The sequence below is a fragment of the Populus trichocarpa genome, chromosome 12 (genome assembly GCF_000002775.5).
Source record: "Populus trichocarpa isolate Nisqually-1 chromosome 12, P.trichocarpa_v4.1, whole genome shotgun sequence".
NCBI lineage: Eukaryota > Viridiplantae > Streptophyta > Magnoliopsida > Malpighiales > Salicaceae > Populus > Populus trichocarpa.
In genome coordinates this window covers 13200349-13213792 of record NC_037296.2, presented here as the reverse complement: position 1 = coordinate 13213792, position 13444 = coordinate 13200349, and the positions used below count along the sequence as shown (strand labels likewise).

At 41.7% G+C, this 13444-nt stretch overlaps 2 protein-coding genes across 2 annotated transcripts in view; one reads left to right on the top strand and one right to left on the bottom strand.

Annotated features, from left to right (window-relative positions):
• The window catches only part of LOC7484363 (pectinesterase PPME1), an 87377-nt gene that overhangs the window by 65354 nt on the left and 8579 nt on the right, over window positions 1-13444 (bottom strand). The window lies entirely within an intron of this gene.
• On the top strand, window positions 1208-7287 carry LOC112326995 (uncharacterized). Its single transcript, XM_052445827.1, has 5 exons — window positions 1208-1312; window positions 1550-2306; window positions 2466-2804; window positions 3050-3533; window positions 3941-7287. The coding sequence occupies exons 1-5, from the start codon at window positions 1208-1210 to the stop codon at window positions 7257-7259; spliced, it is 5004 nt and encodes a 1667-aa protein (XP_052301787.1). The 3' UTR covers window positions 7260-7287.

Sequence of the window (13444 nt, the reverse complement as noted above, 5' to 3'; positions counted from 1 at the left end):
AATGAAAAGGGGCTTTGACCCATCTTTTATAAATATAAGCCTACCAAAGCAGCAGCTTGAGCACAACTACTCCTGATAAGGAACGTGACAAAAAGAGTCCATGCCCATTACACAAGAGGAATGTTGGCCATCGATCGTTTTTTTTAAAAAAAAACAAGTTTCTAAGAGTATTCATGCATTGTTTCTTTATCATACATTCATTTACATTTTTTTCATACATCCCAGACCGTGAAACATAGGTCCCACATCCAAAATCCACAACACCCGGTCTCGAGCGAGAATGGAGAACGAAGAAAGAGCTCACTTAGAGTCACATTATCAGACCGAGTTGGAGTCTGTAAAGAATGAAGTTTCTCGGCTAACCGACTTACTTGAGCAGCTTCTAAGGGCTAAAAATGGGGAGGGAACATCAGCACGACAGCTTGAAGGAGCGCCAGCAGTTCACATTCCTCAAGCATCTCAAAACCAGGGGGCAAACTCGGCCAATGAACAACAGTTTGTGCCTATTACTCCTATCTTACCACCTCATACTCCAGTCACTGTTGACCTAACAACGGAGGGAGTCCCGGATAATAGGTCTCCCAGTTTGATAGACCAAGACAAGCTATTTGCTCTGGAAGAAAGATTAAGGGCAGTTGAGGGTAATGACTGGTTTGACCCTATGCGAGCAGCCGAAGTATGTTTGGTACCAAACATCGTGGTACCAAAAGATTTTCGCATACCAGAGTTCATTAAGTATACCGGTTTGGAATGCCCAAACACTCACCTTCGATCCTACTGCAACAAAATGGCGGAAGTAATTCGTGATGATAAAATGCTAATCTATTTCTTTCAAGATAGCCTAGCAGGATCCGCCTTAAGCTGGTACATGAGGTTAGACAGCATCAGGATCAAGAGCTGGAGAGACTTGGTGGAGGCTTTCCTCAAACAGTACAAGTTTAACATGGAAATCGCTCCTGATCGAACAAGTCTAATGGCAATGGAGAAAAGGAGCCAGGAGTCAGTAAGGGCTTATGCGCAAAGATGGAGAGATGAGGCAATGCATGTCCAACCCCCTTTGATAGAAACGGAAATGGTGAGCTTGTTTGCCAATACCTTCAAAGCACCTTATTATGAGCACCTAATGGGTAGCTCCTCTAAACATTTCTATGATGCGGTACGCATAGCTGAGAGAATAGAACAAGGGATTAAAGCTGGGCGAATAGCGATGCCAGTGGAAAAGAAGGGTTTTATTGGAAGGAAGAGAGAAGGCGATGTTAACAATTTGGAAGACGGGTATAAGGGCAAGAAAGTAGATTCCCACAATCCACAAGTACCTACCTCTCAATTCTCACGCATAAACTTTAACCAATCTTTTTCCCCTAATCGAACAAATAACCAATCAAACTACCAAAATCACTACCAAAGACCCCATACGAGATACCCTTCAGAACAACTACCACCGCTACCCATGCCTTTGAAGGACATGTACGCCAAACTATTGAGCATTGGGCACATAGCTCCTATCCCTACACTACCATTACAACCACCATTCCCAATTTGGTACAAGCCCGATTTAACTTGTGAGTACCATGCGGGTAATCCCGGGCATGGGATTGAAACCTGTTATGCTTTCAAGAAAAGATTGCTGGAGCTTATTAAGATAGGATGGGTATCCTTTGAAGACAAGCCCAATGTTAATTCAAACCCGTTGCCTAAGCATGCTTCAAGTAGTAGTGGAATAGGCATGATAGAAGTTGGAAATCAATGCAAGGTGCTGAAGGTGTCTATGGAAAAGATGTACTACATGTTAGTACGATCAGGATTTCTAGAGGCAAATATGGAAGGCCATTCGGAGGGAGGTAGTTATTGTGAGTTCCATGGAAGAGATGGACACTATATTGAGGATTGCATCGAGTTTTGCGAAAAGATTGCAAAAATGTTAAAAATGGGGCAATTGAGAATTGAACCCATGGAGAACAGGGGTGAGGTGAGTATGATGGAAGGCCAGATGGAGATGACAGGAGTATGCAGGGTCCAACAAACAGCTAATGGTCCCCCAAGGCTAATCTTGGTTAAACCGTCCCACACAAAAGGGAGTCACAATGCCATGCCTTATAATTATGGTTATGCCTCCAACGTTCAAGCTCCTCTTCCTTTGTTCCAGACTGAGATAAGTGGGTTGACCAGGAGTGGTCGTTGCTTTACTTCCGAGGAGTTGAGGAAGGAAAAGGGTAAAGAAGTGGTAGATCTTGACAAAGCACTAGAAGTTAATAAGCCAGTAACAGAAGAGGAGTCGAATGAATTCCTGAAGTTGATCAAGCATAGTGAATATTGCATAGTAGATCAACTAAAGAAGACTCCAGCTAGGATCTCCCTTATGTCCCTGATACTCAGCTCTGAGCCGCATCGAAACGCCTTGCAGAAGGTATTGAATGAGGCATATGTACCCCACGACATTGAACATAAAACCATGGAGCATCTAGTGGGAAGGATCCATGCAACTAATTACCTGTACTTCACGGCTGATGAGCTTGATGCTGAAGGTACCGGACATAACAAGCCCTTATACATTACGGTTAGGTGTAAGGATTGCCTCATAGGAAAAGTACTCATTGATAATGGCTCGGCCCTTAACGTGTTGCCAAAGCACATGTTGGAAGAAATGCCGATCGATGAATCCCATATAAAGCCAAGTACTATGATGGCCAGAGCGTATGATGGCTCACCTAGGCCAATAATTGGGACTCTAGAAGTGGAGCTATATGTGGGACCACAAATGTTCCTAGTAACACTTCAAGTTATGGATATCCATCCTTCCTATAGTATGTTGTTAGGAAGACCTTGGATTCATGCAGCGGGGGCAGTAGCTTCATCATTGCACCAATGCCTGAAGTATATCATGAATGGGATGTTGGTAACTGTCAAGGCTGAGGAGACAGTATCCATGATAAAGAATGTAGCTGTGCCTTTTATCGAAGCGAATGATTGCAAGGATAACAATATCCATGCCTTGAAATTGTGAACCTGGATGACATTGTGAACGCTGACTGGGTGCCGGAGAACACAGTGCTAAGAAGGCCAAGGATCTCAGAAGCAGCAAGGATGGCAAGTCTATGCTTTTTGAACCGCGGGATCCCATTTCAGTATAACTTTATTATCAGGATACCAGAAGGGGTTAATCTGGCAAGGATGAAAAGTGCTGCTCAAAAATTTGGGTTAGGGTACCAACCTAACCAAAAGGATTATCGGTGGGCTGCTGGTCGGAGAAGGGCAAGAAGGATGGCTAGAATTAAAGGAAGAGAGCCTGATGAAGAAAAGCTAGAAATCCCTCCCCTTAGCGTGTCATTCCCAAAAGCTGCATACATAATGCAACATGATAAAGAAGCCGAAAGCCTTGATCAAGAGCTGTCAAACATGAGCATAAATACCTTGGGGGAAAACAAGGTGGAAGGAGATGACATGAAGACAGTAGCAAGAAAGGGAGACGAAGCACTCCCACAACTGACGGTCTACACCATAGAAGAAGTCTCCGCCAAGACCTTTGTGCGCAAGTTGGCTCAAGACGAGAAGTTTCAGAATTGGGTGACCCAAGAAGCTCCAGTGGTTTTCAAAATGTAAACCAATTTTGTTTGTCTTAACATGCTTTTGTCATTGCTTTGTTTGGTTTTCATTTATTTTCGCTAGTCGACAATCAAGGCTCAATTGTCGGTTAGATTTTATGTTTGTCATGGAGCCCACTTTTTCTTTAAATAAATTGTGAGATCATGCGCTTTTCACAAATTGCCTTCTTTTTTATGCATTTACACCAAACACTTCCCGCTTTCAGGAATCCTGAAAGCGGATCTCCTACAACATCACATATATTTAGCATCAAGAATAAATGGCCAAACTTGAACGAGCATGTGGTAGCTATGGAAGAAGAAGAATGGGATGAAAGCAATATTAGTGAATTCACCAGGCTAGTAGAACAACAGGAACAAACTTGGAAACCTGCTGCAGAGGAACTCGAAACCATCAATGTGGGTAGTGATCAGCTCAAGAAAGAGTTGAAAATAGGTACCTTAGTTACTTCTGAACAAAGGACAAAAATGATCGCCCTGTTACAAGAATATGCAGATGTCTTTGCTTGGTCTTATGAAGATATGCCCGGTTTGGACACAAATATTGTAGTACACAAGATACCATTGGAAGAAGGTTGTAAACCAGTCAAACAGAAGCTGAGGAGGGCCCACCCGGATGTCTGGATCAAGGTCAAGGCAGAACTCGAGAAGCAATGGGATGCTGGTTTTCTAGAAGTAGTTAAATATCCACAATGGGTATCTAACATTGTTGTGGTGCCTAAGAAGGAGGGGAAGATTAGAGTATGCGTGGATTTTCGGAATTTGAATAAAGCTAGCCCCAAGGATGATTTTCCTCTACCACACATAGATGTTTTGGTGGACAACGCGGCCCGGAGTTCCACATATTCCTTTATGGATGGTTTTTCAGGATACAACCAGATAAAAATGGCTCCAGAGGATAAGACGAAAACAACTTTTGTCACACCGTGGGGGACATTCTGCTATAAGGTCATGCCATTTGGATTGAAGAATGCAGGAGCAACCTATCAAAGAGCAATGGTGACTTTGTTCCACGACATGATGCACAAGGAAATTGAGGTGTATGTAGACGACATGATTGCCAAGTCTAAAAGAGGAGAGGATCATGTTGAAGTTTTGAGGAAGTTGTTTGAGAGATTGAGGAAGTATGAATTAAGGCTCAATCCTGCAAAATGTTCATTTGGAGTTAAATCAGGTAAGCTGTTAGGATTTGTGGTAAGTGATAGAGGTATAGAGGTGGATCCAGATAAAGTAAGGGCCATCCAAGCTATGTCATCCCCTAAGACGGAGAAGGAAGTAAGAGGATTCTTGGGAAGGATAAACTACATTGCTCGGTTCATAGCTCAGTTAACAACGACGTGTGAACCAATATTCCGACTACTAAGGAAAAAGAATCCTGGAACCTGGAATGAGGAGTGTGAGGAGGCATTCAATAAAATCAAGCATTATTTACAAAATCCACCTTTACTGGTTCCTCCGGTATCAGGAAAACCTCTAGTACTATATCTAACAGTAACTGAAGCAGCCATGGGATGTGTATTGGGTCAGCATGATGAAACCGGAAGGAAGGAAAGAGCTATTTATTACTTAAGCAAGAAATTCACTGAATGTGAGTCTAGATACACGGAGATAGAAAGGCTTTGTTGTGCGTTGGTGTGGGCAGCAAAGAGGTTGCGGCATTATATGTTATACTATACCACTTGGTTGATTTCAAAAGTGGATCCTCTGAGGTACATTTGTAACAAGCCATTTCTCTCAAGTCGAATTGCAAGGTGGCAAGTGCTATTAGCAGAATATGACATAGTGTACATGACAAGGAAAGCCGTAAAAGGAAGTGCAATCGCGGACCATCTGGCTGATAATGCTGTTGAAGATTACGAACCTTTGGATTTTGACTTTCCTGATGAAGATATATTGTCAATAGAGAAAGAAGAAGAGAAGACAGATTGGTGGACGATGTTTTTTGACGGTGCAGTGAATGTATATGGTAATGGGGCCGGTGCGGTAATAATCTCTCCAGATAAGAAACAGTATCCAGTTTCGGTTAAACTACATTTCGAGTGCACCAACAACACAGCTGAGTATGAAGCTTGTATCCTCGGGTTAGAAGCGGCATTAGAGTTGAAGATAAAGAAGTTAGATGTATATGGAGATTCAATGTTGATTATCTGTCAGGTTAAAGGGGAATGGCAGACTAAGGAGGAAAAGTTAAGGCCGTACCAAGAATACCTATCCACGCTAGCAAGGGAATTTGAAGAAATTAGATTCACCCATCTGGGAAGGGAGGGGAATCATTTTGCGGATGCTTTGGCCACACTAGCTGCTATGACTACCATTGATCTCAAGTGCAAAGTACAACCGGTACACATTGACATTAGAAATGACCCAGCTCATTGTTGCTTAGTTGAAGGAGAGATAGACGGACAACCTTGGTATTATGATATCAAGAACCTTGTGCAAAATCAGGAATATCCGATGGGAGCTTCCAAAACGGATAAGAAAACCTTGAGAAGGTTGGCTATAGACTTCTATTTAGATGGAGAGATTTTGTACAAAAGATCATTTGATGGAACCCTGCTAAGGTGTTTGAATGAGGCAGATGCTAGAAAGGCATTGCGGGAGGTCCATGAGGGGATTTGCTCAACCCATGCTAGCGGACATATGATAGCAAGGAAAATCCAAAGGGCTGGTTATTTTTGGATGACACTAGAGAAGGACTGTATCGACTATGTCAGGAAATGTCATAAATGTCAAGTTTACAGTGACAAGGTCAATATGCCACCAGCTCCTCTATTTAATCTGATATCTCCTTGGCCATTTGCAATGTGGGGAATCGACGTGATCGGACCTGTTAACCCAAAAGCTAGCAACGGTCATAGATTCATCCTTGTGGCTATTAACTACTTCACCAAATGGGTGGAAGCTAATTCGTATGCCCATGTAACACAGAAGGTAGTGAAGAGGTTCATAGAAAAGGATTTGATTTGTCGATATGGTCCTCCGGAAAAGATAGTGACAGATAATGCACAGAATTTCAATGGCAAAATGATAGTGGAGCTGTGTACTAAATGGAAAATCAAGCATTCGAATTCCTCACCATACCGACCAAAAATGAATGGCGCAGTAGAAGCCGCCAACAAGAACATCAAGAAGATTATTCAGAAAATGGTAGTCACATACAGAGATTGGCATGCGATGTTGTCATTCGCTCTTCACGCATACCGCACTACAGTTAGGACCTCGACGGGAACAACTCCATATTCTTTGGTGTACGGTATGGAAGCAGTGATGCCTTTGGAAGTAGAAATCCCGTCGTTAAGAGTATTGATGGACTCCGAATTAGAAGAGGCCGAGTGGGCCAAAGTGAGATATGAGCAACTGAACTTGATCAGTGAAAAGAGGATGGCTGCAACATGTCATCACCAACTGTACCAGAAACGAATGGCCAAGGCATATGATAAGAAGGTTAGACCGCGGTTGTTTCAAGAAGGGGATCTAGTATTGAAGAAAATATTGTCACTACCTGGAGACGATCAAAGCAAATGGGCACCGAATTACGAAGGTCCTTACATAGTAAAGAAGGCATTCTCAGGAGGAGCACTGAAGTTGGCTAGAATGGATGGAGAAGACCTAGCTCGACCTGTGAATTCTGACTCTGTAAAAAGATATTATGCTTGATGTAGGCTCCTAAATCAATAAAGCAAAGTTTGGCCATTGACTTCTTTCTCTTTTGCATTGATCTCACAACAGTCATTTTTGCATGAATCCCAACAGTGCATGTCTTGTGTCATCTCATTTAAAAAGTTTAGCATCGGCTGAACGAATTTCTTCTCTCTATAAAAGCCTAGACTAGAATCACACCCCTACACTGGGGGCAATAAGAGATATTTTCATGTACGAAAGCCTATAGATTTTAAAAACCAAGCTAAAACATTTGACAAAAGCATGACAAAGAGGCAATGACAAGTCATACATTTTGAAAAAGGGCTATTTGAAGAAAGCCAGAGATTTCTTCTCCAAGAATATGATCGGAGGCAACACGAGAGATGAATCCAGCATACGACTTCAAAAGCAAGCTCATGTTAAGAGGGAATCTCAGGAACTCGAAGAAGATGATGGGGCCTATGTTTCAAAACCAGGTACGAATGCATGCATGGCATTTAATCATAAATCATTGCATATATGTTTTTTTGGATCGTTACAGGAGGAGACCTTAATACATTCCAACAAAATTGAAGACGAAGAAAAAAATCATTGAGTTGATTCTAAAACAACAAGAAGAGAAAATAATAATGTTCAAACCCTGCCATCAGGCAGAGCGACATCGAGCAAGCGGTAAAAGGGAATCGCCAGAGGGGACTCCAGGTTAACCGATTTACAAGATAGATTTTTTGGTTTTTGATTAAAGGAGATCGCCAGAAGGGATCTCATTATTTCAGCTTCGAATAAAAGGGAATCGCCAGATGGGATTCCAAGTTGATTAAAGGAGATCGCAAGAAGGGATCTCGTGTTTCATTATTTGGAGGTCGCCAGATGGGACCTCGGTTTTCATGAATAAAAGGAATCGCCAGATGGGATTCCAAGTTGATTAAAGGAGATCGCCAGAAGGGATCTCGTGTTTCACTATTTGGAGGTCGCCAGATAGGACCTCGGTTTTCATGAATAAAAGGAATCGCCAGATGGGATTCCAAGTTGATTAAAGGAGATCGCCAGAAGGGATCTCGTGTTTCACTATTTGGAGGTCGCCAGATGGGACCTCGGTTTTCATGAATAAAAGGAATCGCCAGATGGGATTCCAAGTTGATTTAAGGAGATCGCCAGAAGGGATCTCGTGTTTCATTATTTGGAGGTCGCCAGATGGGACCTCGGTTTTCATGAATAAAAGGAATCGCCAGATGGGATTCCAAGTTGATTTAAGGAGATCGCCAGAAGGGATCTCGTGTTTCATTATTTGGAGGTCGCCAGATGGGACCTCGTTTTTCATTGAATAAAAGGAATCGCCAGATGGGATTCCAAGTTGACTAAAGGAGATCGCCAGAAGGGATCTCGTGTTTTGCTATTTGGAGGTCGCCAGATGGGACCTCATATTACCTGTTGAGATAAAAGGAATCGCCAGATGGGATTCCAAGTTGACTAAAGGAGATCGCCAGAAGGGATCTCGTGTTTTGATATTTGGAGGTCGCCACAGGGGACCTCATATTTCATGAATAAAAGGAATCGCCAGATGGGATTCCAAGTTGATTAAAGGAGATCGCCAGAAGGGATCTCGTGTTTCACTATTTGGAGGTCGCCAGATAGGACCTCGGTTTTCATGAATAAAAGGAATCGCCAGATGGGATTCCAAGTTGATTAAAGGAGATCGCCAGAAGGGATCTCGTGTTTCACTATTTGGAGGTCGCCAGATGGGACCTCGGTTTTCATGAATAAAAGGAATCGCCAGATGGGATTCCAAGTTGATTTAAGGAGATCGCCAGAAGGGATCTCGTGTTTCATTATTTGGAGGTCGCCAGATGGGACCTCGGTTTTCATGAATAAAAGGAATCGCCAGATGGGATTCCAAGTTGATTTAAGGAGATCGCCAGAAGGGATCTCGTGTTTCATTATTTGGAGGTCGCCAGATGGGACCTCGTTTTTCATTGAATAAAAGGAATCGCCAGATGGGATTCCAAGTTGACTAAAGGAGATCGCCAGAAGGGATCTCGTGTTTTGCTATTTGGAGGTCGCCAGATGGGACCTCATATTACCTGTTGAGATAAAAGGAATCGCCAGATGGGATTCCAAGTTGACTAAAGGAGATCGCCAGAAGGGATCTCGTGTTTTGATATTTGGAGGTCGCCACAGGGGACCTCATATTTCATTTGAATAAAAGGAATCGCCAGATGGGATTCCAGGTCGATTAAAGGAGATTGCCAGAAGGGATCTCGTATTTTGCTATTTGGAGGTCGTCAGAAGGGACCTCATATTTCAACATTGGTTACAAGGAATCGCCAGATGGGATTCTAAGATTTTTTGTTAAAGGAGATCGTTAGAAGGGATCTCGTATTTCAATATTGGTTAAAAGGGAATTGCCAGACGGGATTCCAAGTTGAGTAAGCAATAATTATAGATTTTGGTTTAGAGAGATCGCCAGAAGGGATCTCAAGATGATAAATTTTGATCATAGTTTTTGAAGTTAAGGAGGATTGCTGTAAAAGACAAGTTTCAGGTCAATCAAGCTTCAACCAGATCAGTTTTGGGAGTTCCGTTTAGGGTTTATCTTTATAAAACTTACTGCGCAAAACCTCTGCTCCGTAAGCATTATAAAGAGGGGGCATCTGTTGTAACCCATTTTTGGGTCCCCACAAAATATATATAAAAATATGTATATAGCCAAAGGAGGTTAAGAAAAAATAACAGGAGGCAGAAGCGCTCAGAAAATGGTTGGAAAATCGATCAATAAGGTTAAAAATACAAAGATTGGATTTTTGACATTATATTCTTGAAGGAGGAGAGTCCTGTTGAGAAGGAAAATTTGAAATTTGAGGAGAAAAGCCCAAATTTGGATGTTTATGGACTTAATTTGATTTTTAAATGAATTTATAGGGGATTTGATTGCAAGAAAAATTGATTTTTAAGTCAATTTGGGCTTTAATTAGAAGAAATTTAAGTTCTGGGGCCAAAATATTTTTTTTAGGAATTTATTAGGTCAAATCAGGGGCCTAATTGCATAAATATTGAAGTTTAAGGGCCAATTAGGGACTTAATTGAGAAAATCCGAAACCAGGGACCAAATTGGAAGAGGCGCGTAAATGGAGGGGCTGGAATTAATTGATTCAGGGGCCTAATTGAAGAAATTAGAAGTTTTTTTGATCAATTAAGGGCTCAATTGCATAAATCAGAGACCAAGGACTAAAGTGAAAAACGCGGCCAACAAGAGGGACGGAGACCGAAATTGGCAGGGATGCAATTGAAGAAAGAAAAGATGATTGAGGGCTGATTTGAAATTTGGCGCATTTTGGCGCCACATTTAAATGAAACGGCGCGTTTTCTCCAAAACGACGCCGTTTCATACATTCAAAAAAAAAAAAAAAAAGAGAAAGAGCAGAACGGTGTCGTTTTGAACGACACTGTTCATCTTCTTCCCCCGATCACGCAGCGGGGAAGAAGGAGAAAGGGAAGCTTTAATTTGAATTTCTGCCGGCCACTCTCTCGCCTGGAGCCCACCGACCGGACACAATGGCCGACCAACCACCGCGCACCACCCACCGAACCTCGGCAGCCGCGCCCAATGGCCGACCAGCCGGCTGCCCCCCATGAGAGCTGTAAAAAACAGCGTCCTTGGCCTCTATAAATAGAGGCCAAGAACGCTGAAACGAGAGGAGGAGAAACAAAAAAAGAAAGGAGAGAAGAGAGGGGAGGAAGAAGGAGAACAAAACAAAAAAAAACAGAGGAGAGAGAGAAGAAGAACCGAAAGAAGAGAGAAACCGAGAGGAGAGAAAAACATAAAAAAATAACAGAGGAAAGAAACACAGACTGAGAGAAGAGAGGGAGGGGAAGAAAAAGAGAAGACCGAAACATAGAAAAAAAAGGAAACGGACGTCCGGAACAGCTGCAGCGCCGCCTGGAACCGCCGTCCGTGGGCTACGCCTCCGCCACAGCGCCGCCAGAAACGCAGCAAGCCACCGCCTCCTCCGCGCCAGGTAACCCTTCTCCCTCCCCTATTCGGGCGTTTCTTTTTTTCCTTCTCTGCATGCAGAACGAATAGCGTTCTGCATGCAGGGGCGGGGGGAAATTAATTCCCCTCGCCCGTTTTGTTGCTGGGCCAGGCGGGTCCTGGCCCAGAAGAAATTTTTTTTGGGCCAAGATCGGCCCAGTACATCCTTGGGCCGAGATCGGCCCAGCACATCCTTGGGCCGAGATCGGCCCAGCACATCCTTGGGCCGAGATCGGCCCAGCACATCCTTGGGCCGAGATCGGCCCAGCACATCCTTGGGCCGAGATCGGCCCAGCACATCCTTGGGCCGAGATCGGCCCAGTACATTTTTGGGCCGACCTAGGCCCATCATGGTTTTGGGCTGAGTCCGGCCCAGTGGTTTGGGCCGGCCCAGCCCGATTTAATATTATTATATATATATATATATATATATATTGTATTTTGTATTATTTATATATATATATATATGAAAAAATTATAAAAATTTGCAAAAATTATAGAAAAAATATATGTGATTTTGTTGTAATATTATTACTGTATTTTGATTAATATTGGTTGGTATTTTACACTGTAAAGATACAAAATCCGGTATTAAAATACCTGGTTTTCATCAAAACATCAAAGATTTTCAAAACAAAAAATGTCTTTTGCTTTCAAAAATTTTCTAAAAATAGCTTTGAAATATTGTTGATTTTTAGGCATTTATTTTATCAAAGTGAATTAATATTTGGTTGTATTTTTTACAAACCCAGTATTAAAATACCCGATTTGCGTCAAAGCGTACAAAATACATATTTTTTAAAAAAATGTTTTGTTTTAAAATACGGCCTAGTCTCTCCAATATATATATATATAAATATTGTAACATCATATTTTCACACAACAAAGAAAATTTCAAAACAATATATGTATTAGCATGCATTTTGGCTTTAATAACCAGTTTATTCAAGTCATGAGAACTAGGCCAATATTTCAAAAATTCTAAAAAAATCTTTTTGTCTTTTGGATTACGAATTTATACGTAAAACGTATTCTTGACATTAAATATATATATATATTTTTTAGACATTAGAACGGTTAGGCTTTACCCGATAAGATAAGGACCTCCTTATTGAGGAGGACTTTTCTTGAACCGTAGATGGACCAACAACTAGGAAACACACGAAAACACCTTATTTTTTATCAGACAATAAAACGATGCAGCTTACCTTAGGTAGGGTGTATTTGGGGTGCTAATACCTTCCCTTTACGCAACCAGTCCCCGTACCTGATCTCTGAGACCAGTAGGGTTCCTAGTGACCAAAATACTAGGTGGCGACTCCCACACCATTTTTCACTGCTAAGAGACAACGAATTCCTTGTCTCCCCACAGTAACCAGATATATATATCCCCACATTACCCTCATTACATTTATTTTTTTTTGGGTGGACGATCGCTGCGACGTCGCTCACGTGCGACACCAAGCACAACATATAGATTATAAAACACAGATTTAGGAATCAACTGTCAGGTTTATCAGAGGTCGACAGATTTTAATTTTATGCTTGGCAATTTGTCAACTTTCATATAAATGTTCTTCATTAATATGTATTGATTTACTGAATTGAATAAATAATAATCATCATCATTATCACCATCATCATCATGGTACATATAGGATGGAAAACATAATCAATCTGGTGTTTTCTCTTGAAATAAGTTAGACTCTTCATCTCCATTTTGCACAGTTTACAGCTCACCCGAATCAATCTGGTGTTATCTCTAGGTATTGCAATAATGGATCATAAGAATCTATGAATTGAACCAGCCTGGAATCCATATCTAAAATGTCAAATGTAAATGAGATATGATATTATCATCCCTGCTACAAGCACAGCAAAAAGATCATATGTAAGCGTGGAGTTTCAGCATTGAAAATATAAGATTTCTATCACTCCAAGAATGATGTTAAATGTATATAATCATGCAATCTAACCTAAGCTTCATGGTATACTGATCATAATTACCAATCAGCTGTCTTGAAGTAGTTTTTTGGCCAAGCCTAGGTGAGAAAAAGGATAATCGTCCTTAATATTTCAGAAAGCAGTGAACAGCTTTTTTTGGATATACTTGTAGGCTCAAAACCGAAACCTTTAGGGAAATGGAAAAAACAACTCAGTTGCACTGCGA

Coding starts and splice junctions, on each gene's coding strand:
- LOC112326995 (XM_052445827.1), top strand. CDS start 1,208: ATGCCAGTGGAAAAGAAGGGTTTTATTGGAAGGAAGAGAGAAGGCGAT. Junction 2,307..2,465: donor CCTGAAGTTGATCAAGCATA/GTGAATATTGCA, acceptor TGGAGCATCTAG/TGGGAAGGATCCATGCAACT. Junction 3,534..3,940: donor GCCAAGACCTTTGTGCGCAA/GTTGGCTCAAGA, acceptor TGAATTCACCAG/GCTAGTAGAACAACAGGAAC.